The sequence below is a fragment of the Parasteatoda tepidariorum genome, chromosome 9 (assembly GCF_043381705.1).
Source record: "Parasteatoda tepidariorum isolate YZ-2023 chromosome 9, CAS_Ptep_4.0, whole genome shotgun sequence".
Taxonomy (NCBI): Eukaryota; Metazoa; Arthropoda; class Arachnida; order Araneae; family Theridiidae; genus Parasteatoda; species Parasteatoda tepidariorum.
Genome location: NC_092212.1, coordinates 153,681 through 165,604, shown reverse-complemented (window position 1 = coordinate 165,604; position 11,924 = coordinate 153,681). Strand labels below are relative to the sequence as shown.

Genomic DNA, 11,924 nt, shown 5'->3' with positions numbered 1-11,924 from the left:
AAAAATATTAGGAAATAATCTTAAAAAGAAAAAAAAACGATGAATTAATACAGTAATGATTATTTCTAAAATGGTGGTATGGTAAACATCTTTCAAAAAAGAAAGAAAAATCCTAAAATCTTATGAGGAAAAAATTTTTTTTTATTTTAAATGGCGGGAAAATGTATCAAATTTCGTTTCGGTTTTTTGGTTTTNTTGACATTTGTGACATTTTTGACAGTGAGGTTTTTGACGTGACAGTTTAAACCATGGTTTAAACCGTCAAAAACTGTCATATGTCAAAAACCTGCCAACCCAGATATATATATATATATACATATATATATATAGATTGATTGAAAGATTAATATTTTTAATTGCTACATTTAAAAGAAAACTTTAAAAGAAACATATACAGTATAAAAACTATTTTTTTATTTGGTGGATTTCATTGCTTAAAAGTTATCTTCACTGAAAAAAAAAATAGAAGTTTAGTAACAATTCAAAACTGCACTTAAAAGATCAGATCTTTAGTGGGAAGGCACTGTCAGTAATCAAGAGTTCAACAGTTTACTGCTTCATCTTTTCTAATATAGGGAGGATCATGTCGAAAGTTGGGCGTTTCCCTGGATCTTCGTTCATGCATATCTGTATTAGGCGAGCCATATGTGGAGAGATACCAGGGGGTACGGTCACCCTTAAACCTTCCAAAGCGATCTACAAAATTCAAACAACTAATAAATAAACTCCTACAATCAATATGGACAATACAAACAAGACATTTATAGCTTCATCCATGAAACATTTTAACAAGATATTGAAAAAAAATATATTCTTTTAAAAAAAGGAAAAATGCACTTGAAAACAATTTGTAAAATATTACATATCTCCTCCATACGTAACAAAAATTATTAATTCCTTACTGTTGTTTCTGAGAGGACTGGAATGAGTAAAAAAAAAAAGTTTGGTGGCTAACCGCACACCTCTGACACCAAAAGGATTCAACATATTTAGACATTTTAAGTAGGGTCTTCAGACACAAATTAACGCTATGCTTGATAAATCATCAACAAAATCTAAATAATTTAAGATTTGAAAAGTAAATAATAGAAAAAATGTTTGTTCATTCTTAAGAATGAAAATTTTAAAAAATTAAAAAGTCTATTTCAATAATTTAACTATAGATCTAGCGTGGTTTTGACTGATCCATTTTCTTAGTAATCTTACACAATGTTTTGCCTAGGTCCCCGTAATGTAAAGGGTATGTATACTTGAAACTACAAAATAATGAAAATTCCTAGGTCATATCAAACAAATTAATAAAAAAAAGGCAACAGTCGAACCTATTTGAAAAAAAAAATCTTACACTAGTAAAACAATCTTTTACATTCAAAATAAACAAAGGCAGAGTAAAAATAAAATTTTGGGTCAATACGATAAATTAGGGTATAAATGTTTACAAGCAATAAATTAATTTTTTATTCAATATATATTTTTTTTATAATTATTTGCCAATTCAGAGAAAAAATGAATTATCTAATTTTGAATCACCAATTATAAAAAGGTACATTTCAACAAATTATTTTTCATATCATGTGAAACATCTTAGTGAATCATTTCAGGTGAATCAATCCATTACAGATTTTGCTTTTTTGCTTCAAAGATAACATAAATAACTAAAACAAATTTTTAAAAAAATTGGTTTTTAATTCCCTTCTGGCAACATGGTTTTATTTCATTTTAAAATACTTTTTCTTTAAATGCGAGCACATTTAAATAATCAACGTTTTGAAAAACAAAAAAAATAATCTTCTAAAACTGCATTGAGTAAAATTTATAGGGTTCATACTCAAAGAGAAGAAATTTTTTTCCCTGACTATAAAAAGTTTTCCAGACCAATTTACATAAAATTCCAAGTAGTGAAAAAAAAATTGCAAACCCAAAATTTATGTTTAATAAAAATAAATTATATTTAATACTAAAAAATAGATAAACATAATAATAATATTAGATGAATCGGAAAAATTTAATTAAAAAATAAAATGGAGAGTAAATGCAACTTGTCAAAGACAAAATTTAAAGTGAAAGATTAAAACTAATGACTTAAATACCTAACGGTCGTCGTAAACTAGTGATTTAAACAAGCTAAAAAATTAAACAATTGATTTAAAACATTAATGTAAAATTCAACAATTAAGATAATTTGTAATGGCTTCAGATATTAGAATTGACATATTTAAAATAATAACAATAACAGAAAAAAACCATATTTTACAATTAATTTATAAAAATGTAGTAAAACAGAAATAGCCATGATAGATAAAATGTAAGAGAGTAGTTGGAAAAAAAATCATTTTCATTTCTTAAATAGTCTTTAATGTCAAAAATCTCTGTTTCCTATATTACATTAATATAAAGTTGTGAAAGAAAAGGAACACATACATAAAATCACATTACATACGTTAATTACTGAATGACATCCTGTTAAATCTTGATTTATTATCTGATTCAATACAATTATCATGTCAACTTAAAAATTTAAAAGTTACAAAACTTCGACATTTATTATGTATATAAAAAAAATGGATTAAAAAATATCCCTCCACTCTAAAAATATTAAAATTAGAAACTGGGATCAATACTTCATCAAATAATTTTTAAAAAAAATTTAATTATTTTAAGGAAAATCACATGTAGTTCAGGAAAGTAATTCAGGGAAAATCACAAAATTTTTAATTCTTGTTAAAAAAATTTATTAGTATATGGCCCCTCACATCAATTCACCATTTTGATACTTTAACGATCATTGAATTCTTTATACCAATCATTGTAAAATAAAATGGAAAAGAAATAAAATATTTCTAAATGACAAATTTAAATCATATAAGATTTGTTTGCTGCACCTACTTAAAATATGAAATAAATGAATTCTAACTTTGTTAAAAACTCGATTGTACCAAAAATAATGCATACATAAAATAACTCGAGATACAAGCACAAAATATTAGATGTGCATAAAATAACTCAAAAGTATTGAAATTTCTGAAAAACCACAAATCTAGTAAGATAAGAAAACTTAAACACAATGCACAATTAGTGGACAGTCCTTCAAATCAAACTTTGTGAATTAAGAATTTAAATTAAATTTCCTCTTAATTTAATAAAAAAGGGAAATAAAAATTCCACAGTGATGAGGGCTCTGCTGTCAACTGTTTTAAACCTGGATAAAAAAAAACATGATCAATAAACGATCTCCAAATTCAATCACTGATCAACAAAAAAAACAATCCACTAGCATCATTAGCTTCCCAAAGATGTGACTATAATATGTAGGCGTCTTCAGCGCAGAAAATAATGGAAAAGAGAAACAAAATTTTCTTTTGAGGGGGAAAAAAAGGCAATTGTCCCTTAAACCATCAAGTCAGAAGATTTTCGTCTTGATTCCAGTGATGCAAGCAGAAGTCATTAGTCAACTGTCTTCAATTAACATTGAGCTTCACCACCGAACATTATTCTAAGAATATGAAGACAAGAATTTTGTATAATCTTTGAAGATATCAAAACATGTGAAAGTTTGGCAGCACAATGTCAGCTGAGTATGATGGCTGAAGCAACGCATCCCACCCAAGTTTCTACAATTTTTGACGGGTCGCTTAAGATGAGTATGATCTTGCGTTGTTGTGAAGGAACACTATTCCTTTGCGATGGATGAGCCCCAAATGTTTCTGGATGACAGCCTCGTTCAAACTGTTCCTACAGTACACATCGGAATGGATTGTACCATTCCTTTGGTAGATCTCAAAAAAACATCTCACACTTCTAATCCCACCCTACTGAGAGCTTCCTTTTATGAATTCTGCTTTTGAAGTTGTTGACAGTGATTCGGATCAAAATCGTTTGTGCAACACATTGTTGTAAACAATCCACTTCTCACTGCCAGTTATCACTCATTTTAAAAAAGATGTTTTTCTCCATGTTTTAAGAGCATATCTCTGATAAGATGAGTGTGATGCATGCCGTCCATTGAACTTCTTTGAGCTCAAGGGGAACCGAAATATTGAGCTTACTTTTGTATCCCAGTTTCTTTAAGTTGACATGAACACTTTTTCGGCTGATCTTCAATGCATCTTCAAGGGTTGGACTGAATTAATATCTTTATTTTGCCATGATCAATCTGAGTAAGCATTTGAGGAACATCCTTCAAATCAAAACCCCCAACCTGAAACTTCTTGAACCAGTTTTGGCACTGACTTTTTCGTAGAGCATCGTCATTGTAAACTTTACGCAATTCATCCTAAGCTTGATGTGCATTTTTTCATTTTAAGGAAGCAAAACAGTACATTTTGAAGGAAACTAAAAGTTTGGTCTTCCACGTTCAACCTGCTGTAAAATCTCCAAAACTCAACTAAATCACTCAATTTTATTTTTTACAATTGTTGGCGCCTCTCTCGGCTTTGGCTTCGTTTATCTATTTAATTTGGCGAAAAGAAGAGCTCTTGTTTTTTTGTTCTGATATAGTCGGACGTCTTCGAAACGGCGTCATTCATCATTTCATTAATAAATTGTTAAATAGTTATCGTTTGTTCTTAATCATTAGTAATACAGTCCATTTGACCCCCTCAACATGTTCCTGTCTATCCGGAGTTTAAACCTGATATAATTCGAAAATATTAATTTTGATCAATTTCGTTTTCGTTTCGTCATAACTTCGTTTTGGAACTCATATTTTCCATTTATAAAAATTACTGATACTTCAAACACTAAGGAACAATATGAAAAGAGCTTAAAACAATTGAATCGTCGTCGTGGTAGCTCTAAAAGCAAAATAACTAGGTTGGAAAGCTTTATTTCTACAAATGGAAATGAGGCTGATTGTCTTGAACTGCAATCTCCGTATCGATAGCATAGGATAAATTCTTCAAGAAATTGAAGTTTTAAAACTGGATTATTATTCAATTTTGAAGGATGAAGAATTAGAAGGTTATCAATTCCATTTTGATGAAATGGAAGAACAGATAGAATCTTGCCAGGTAAGCTTACAAAGACTTTTTCATTCAAGAAGTTCTAATATTTCTCATTTGCATAACAGTGAACAATTAAGTACTAATAAAATAGATATTAAATTGCCAGATATTTGCTTGCCTTGTTTTGATGGAAAAATCGAAAATTGGAATAACTTTAAGCTTCAATTTGATAGTTTGGGAACTGAAAATCAGTCTTTAAATAGCATGCAGAAATTGTTTTATTTGCATTCAGCTTTAAAAGGTGACGCTAAATATATTGAAACATCAGAAGATACTTTTGAATCCTTGGTGAAAATCCTAAAAGAAAGACTTGAAATTACTCGTTTAATTGTAAACAATTATGTCTCGAACATTTTGAATTTTGAAAAAATTTCTGTAGAATCTTATAAAGAATTGAGACATTTAATTGATACTTTAAATAAAAGTTTAAGAGGTTTAAAATTAATGAAATTGGAAAGTAATGATCTTGTTGAACAATTAATAATTAACATAACTGTTCAAAAATTGGATAAGGAAAGTCGCAAACAGTATGAAATGAGTTTAACTTCTACTGAACTTCCAAAATTCAATACATTTATGGAATTTATTCAAAAAAGATGTCAAACATTAGAAAATCTTCAGGGAAACTTTTTTGTGAACAAAGCTAAGAATATTCAACATCAAAACAAAGCACGCAACTTTGTTGTGAAATCGAATTGCAATAAATGCCATTTGTGTTCAAAGGACCATTTAATTTACAACTGTCCCTCTTTTTTAAAAATGTCACCAATTCTCAGATTTGATGTTGTTAAGAAAAATAATCTGTGCATTAATTGTTTAAATGCATCACATAAACTGAATTCCTGTCCATCGAAATTTACATGCAAATTCTGTCAAGCTAAGCATAATTCCTTATTGCATCGCAAGGAAAATAATTTTCGTCAAATGGAGATTCATTCGGAATCTCTAATAGAGCAAGATTCGCAGGGGCCAGTCTGTAATCCGAGTTCTCAGGACATAAATAATGTTTCGAATGATAATTTAATATCTCATGTGTTCGCTACTACAAACACTTGTAGAAATAAAAACTTAATTCTCGCAACGGCTCTAGCTTGGATTTGGAATCCTGTGAGCAACTGTTTTGTTCAAGGACGTTTATTGCTGGATAGTGGAAGTATGGTAAACATTATGACTTCGGATTTCGCAAACAAAACAGAATTGAAAAAAGAAAGAATAAATATTCCAATAAGTGGGTTAGGAGGAAATGAAAATTGAATGCTCTTGTTTCTAATAAAGATTCATCGTTTTCGCTTCGCACTGAATTTTCAGTAGTCAATAAAATTACGGATTTAATTCCGTCTAACACTTTGAATTTAGAGAACATTATTATTCCCAATCATTTAATATTAGCTGATCCCTCTTTCGCTAAGACTGGAAAAATTGATATGATCTTAGGCGCTGAACATTTTTTTGAAATCATTAAAGAAAATAAATATCGCACTTCAGAAAACTTAACATTTCAAGATTCTGTTTTTGGTTTTATTGCTAGTGGTTCATATGAATCCAAACATCGAAAACATTATTGTAATTTAATTTATCGTGCAGAAAACATTGAAAATAGCATTAAGAATTTTTGGGAAATTGAAGAAATAGATAATTCCCGAATTTTGAGTGATGAAGACGCATGCATTTTGGGAAAGTTACTTTCAAAAGAATCATAAAAGAGCAGAAAGCGGTCGTTACATGGTCAAAATGCCTATTCGTGAGGAAGCGCTGGAAACTATCGGTGAATCTCGTAATTTAGCCCAGAAACGCTTTCATCAGACCGTGAGAAGATTGAACACCACTCTTGAAATGAACAAACTTCATTGTGAATTCATAAATGAATACGAAAATTTGAATCATATGGAAAAGGTTGTAGACTATGTTTCACCTTCTTTATCATATTACATGCCACATCATGGCATTTTTCGCCCGGACAAAACTTCTACAAAACTAAGACTCGTATTGAATGCCTCTACGCCTACATCGACAGGACAAAGCTTAAATGACATACTGTTAACCGGAGAAGTCAGAGAAAACGTTTTTGATTTGATTGTTCAACTTCGAAAACACAAAATTGCCTTAACAGCTGATATTAGGAAGAAGTTTCGTCAAATATTAATCAATCCGTCTAAAAGAGATTTATTGAGAATTTTGTGGAAAACTCAAGAAGACAATGTGCCTACAGTATTCAGAATGAATACAATTAAGTATGGAACGAAAAACGCGCCATTTCTGGCCATTAGAACATTGAAGCAGTTAGCAATGGATGAACAATTGAATTACCCTCTTGCTTCAGAAGTTGTTCTTTCTGATTTATATATGGATGATTTAGTTACTGGATCTACCGATCTTGAATCAGCTTTAGAGTTAAAGACTCAATTGGTAAAAATTTTTGATAGTTGTGGCATGACCTTGCACAAATGGAACTCGAATTCCAGGGGCTTGATCAATGACAGCAACTTTAACGAAGAATTGTCTTTCGAGACTGAAGAATCTACTAAAACAATAGGTATAATTTGGCAACCGGGACAAGACAAGTTCACTTTCAAAGTATGCTTGTCCCAGCAATCAACCTATACCAAACAAGATGTATTGTCAGTCATTGATAGGTTGTATGATCCAATTGGCTTTCTTGGACCCATCATCAGTAGAGCTAAGATAATGCTTCAAAAACTTTGGACTCAAAACCTCAATTGGGATGACAATTTGCCGGAGCACATTGCTCAAGAATGGAATCGTTTTGTCAGTAACCTGAAAGCTTTAGAGAACATTCAAATTGACAGATATGTTCTAAGCTCTAAAGTTAAGAAAATTGCTCTCGTTGGATTTGCTGATGCTTCCACTTTGGCTTACGGAGCTGTGATATATCTTCATCCTGACAGTTCTAACTCTGCCTTTAGAATCCTAGCCAGTAAATCTAAAATTGCACCTTTAAAGACAATATCTGTACCTCATTTGGAGTTATGTGCATGCCTTTTACTTGCTAAGTTAGATCAAAAAGTTATGGCTGCTTTAAGAATGGATATCAAAGAGGTCACTTTATTTTCAGACTCTACCATCGCATTGGCTTGGATTAACTCTTCTCCTCACCAATTGAAAACATTTGTTGGAAATCATGTATCCAAAATTCCAACACTTTCAAATAATTTTCACTGGAGACACATACCATCGGAGGAGAATCCTGCTGACTTGATTTCACGAGGAATCGATCCTTCCGAATTGGAGTCACTGGACTTGTGGTTTTCTGGACCATCGAGTTTTACACATTCAATCAACAGATCAACAATCCATTGAAAATTTGAACAGTGAACTTTATGAGCATGAACTTAAAAAAATCATTGAATATAACTCTTACTTTGTCTTCCAACTCAGACTTGGTTAATAGTTTTCTCACTTTAAGTAATAATTTTGTAAAACTAATTCGTATCTTGAATTACATTTATAGGTTCATTTCTAATAGCCAGAAAGAGGAAAGGATGTTTGGTCCCGTCACTAGAGAGGAACTTCAACATGCAAAGCTTTCTCTAGTAAAGTTAGTACAGGTAATTGTATTTAGGAAGGAGATAAATGCATTAAAAAATAAAAAAAAGGTTGAAGGACAGCCACGTAAGTAATTTAACTCCTTTTCTTGATTCATTTTATGATCATCTTATATTATGATTTATCTTATGACCAAAAGCACCCATTGCTAATTCCAAGAGATCATAAAATAACTACTTTAATTTACTACTTAAATTTCATCTAAAAAATTTGCATGTTGGTGCGCAAACTTTGCTTCATTGTGTTAGACAAGAGTTTTGGCGCCTAAATGGTAGGAACACTGCTCAAAAAATCGTTCATGATTGCATAACATGTTTCAAAGGCAAACCTAAGATAGAACAGCAAATTATGGCTTCTTTACCGAAAGAAAGAGTTACCATAAGCCCCCCTTTTTCAAAAACTGGCACCGATTTATGCGGTCCCTTTCTTATTAAATATAAAAATCAGCGGAAGGGAATCTTAAACAAAATCTATGTTGTAATTTTTGTATGTTTAATTACTCGTGCCATTCATTTGGAAATAGTAAGTGATTTGACAGCAGAAGCATTAATTGCCACCCTTAAAAGGTTTTTCGCGAGAAGAGGTTTGCCTTCCATTATATCTTTCGATAATGCCACAAATTATACTGGTGCTAATTCTGAATTGAGAAAATTGCATGATCTTGTTAAAAATTCAGAAAATCTTGCTTCTTATTTATCCCATGAATTCGTTGCTTGGAAATTTATTCCTCCCAGATAGTCAAATTTTGGTGGCATTTGGGAGGCGGGAGTCCAATATTTTAAGCATCATTTGAAAAGAACTATTGGAAACTCTAAATTAACCTTAGAAGAATTTTTAACGGTGATAAACCAAATTGAAGGTGTATTAAACAGTAGACCTCTTTTTCCCCTTTCTTCGGACCCCAATGATTTTGAGACCCTAACTCCCAGTCATTTTTTAATTGGGCGACCCATAAACAGTATTCCGGAATTTCCTGTTGCAGACGTTCCTGATAATCGACTCTCTCGGTAGCAAAGGATACAAAAAATCAATCGGACTATTTGGAAAAAATGGTCAGGAGATTATCTTAATAGTTTACATGTTTATTTTTTCATTGTTGTCATAATGAATGTGATTGTGTGCATTTAGTTTGCTTGTGAAAAATACTATGTTATTTGGTTATTTAGTCATAAATTTTAGAACTTTTTTTATTATTTGCATTAAAAATTGTCATTTATTGCTGTATATATATTTGTTTGAAATGGATATTTCAAAGCCGTGCAGTATGTTGGCGCCTCTCTCGACTTTGGCTTCGTTTATCTATCTAATTTGGCGAAAAGAAGAGCTCTTGTTGTTTTTTGTTCTGATATAGTCGGACGTCTTCGAAATGGCGTCATTCATCATTTCATTAATAAATTATTAAATAGTTATTGTTTGTTCTTAATCATTAGTAATACAGTCCATTCGACCCCCTCAACAGCAATGAAACTTAAACTGTGAGCTATCAATGACATAACTACTATTGCAAATGCTTTAACTATTTCGGAAACTGAGCTAAAAATAATAATAATAAAACTTAATGACTTTTTTACTTAACTCATTGCCAAGTGATCCTTTGTATGGCAAATAATTTTATTATTTTTAAACATTATTTAGATCAAGTTGCAAACAAAAGCTCAAAATACCATGTTCTTCAAGAGATTTAATAGGGTTAAAAAATTCCCTGACAAGTCCAGGTTTTTGGACAAAATTATGTTTAAACAGTTTTCCCGGTACTATTGGTGTGTACAAATCCGGAAACTAGCTATATTTGGTGATACCGCATTATAATAAAAAGATAAAATTAAAAAAAAACACAAATATATTCATCATAATCTATTTTACAAATTAGAATCAATATGAAGATAACAATTATAAAATACAACTAAAAAAAAACTTAATAATAAGTTGAGTCATAACTGCCAGATTTAAAGAAAATTTTTTAGAACTAACAGACAAATTTTTGGTCTAAATAAAACCTGCCAACTGTTAGCTTGATCAGAAATTATTTATGAGAAATTTTCGCCTTAAAAAATATATAAAAGCTTGTTTGTTTAAAATACAAGTTATGTATGTTTGTTCATCAAGAAATACATAATTAAAGCATTGATTTAATTGTAGAATTCATTTATTTGAACAGAAATGCAATTGTGAAATTTTCCCAGCTATGCTTCCTTGTCCAACACCATTTCAATTAAAACAAACATGATTACTTGAGAGCATATTTTACATAAGCCATAAACTGTATTATTAATTGTACTCAATGTCCCAATAATGACCTGATCATACAAAAGGCTTAAGAAAACATTTCTTCCCCCCAAATTTCAACATTAGCTGAAAAGTTTAATAAGTTACACAGTTGAGAAACAGCAACAACATGTAGCCCCACCTAAGGACAAAATTAAAAGATACTAATGCAAATATTTAAGTAGTACATACAACAGCAAAAGTTCCAGTTAATAACATAACCTGTTGACAAAGTTTGTAACTGATTTTGAAATTGACTGGCTTCCCAGCAAAAAGCAAAAATTGTATGTTCTTATTTCCTTTCCTTTATTTTTCAAATTATCATTCAACTTTAGGACAATCTGTATTTTTCAATGTATTTTTCTCTCAAATGTCGACCCCAACTTGACAAGATTAAATTAAACTTCAGTTTGGTTGTTTGTTTGTTTTTTTCATAAAGAGCTTTTGTGCTAAAATATTTAAAGAGTGAGTATGCATTGTAATTTTTTAAAACTATATAACCAACGTGTAAATAAACATATTTTAAGCATTAACATCATGGGTGCAAGTTGGAAAAAAGGCCAAGACTGAAAATTTTTTGACTGAAATACCTAACATACACAATACCCCCTCGACATATGCAAACTATCGGAGAAAGCTTTACCATAATACATCAAGTTTAACAGGCATGAAAGTGGACAAAAATTAAAAAAACTGAACTTTTACTACGCAGGTCACTAGGAGGAGGGGAGAGGGCTCTATATGATACTGAGATTTATAAAAGCAACTTTTAACAATGCTGGGAGACTTTTATTAAATATTTAAAGTGGCAGAAGCATTTAGACAGTTAACTTTAAATTTTTCTTAAATGTAATTTTCAAATTTTGACCACTAATACATAAAAAAAAAAGCAATTATAGGAAGGCGCGACTATTAAATTACTTACTAATGAAAAATATATCACATCTTTACAGTAACTAATTCAAGAGAAAACTTACTTCTACTTCTTTCAAGAATCGTGATATTGGGTTTTAAAATCGCGTGAATATGAATCTTGATATTGGATTTTAAAATCGCATGAATATGAATCGCAATTTTGGATTTCAAAATCGC

General features: G+C 30.6%; 1 protein-coding gene across 1 annotated transcript in view; it reads right to left on the bottom strand.

Annotated features, from left to right (window-relative positions):
• Positions 1–392: 392 nt before the first annotated feature.
• LOC107453285 (integrin linked kinase) overlaps positions 393–11,924 on the bottom strand; it is a gene marked incomplete at its 5' end in the record, with an annotated part of 33,466 nt that continues 21,934 nt past the window's right edge. The window contains 1 exon segment of the mRNA XM_021144191.3: positions 393–696. Within this exon segment, the coding sequence (XP_020999850.1) occupies positions 550–696 (147 nt within the window).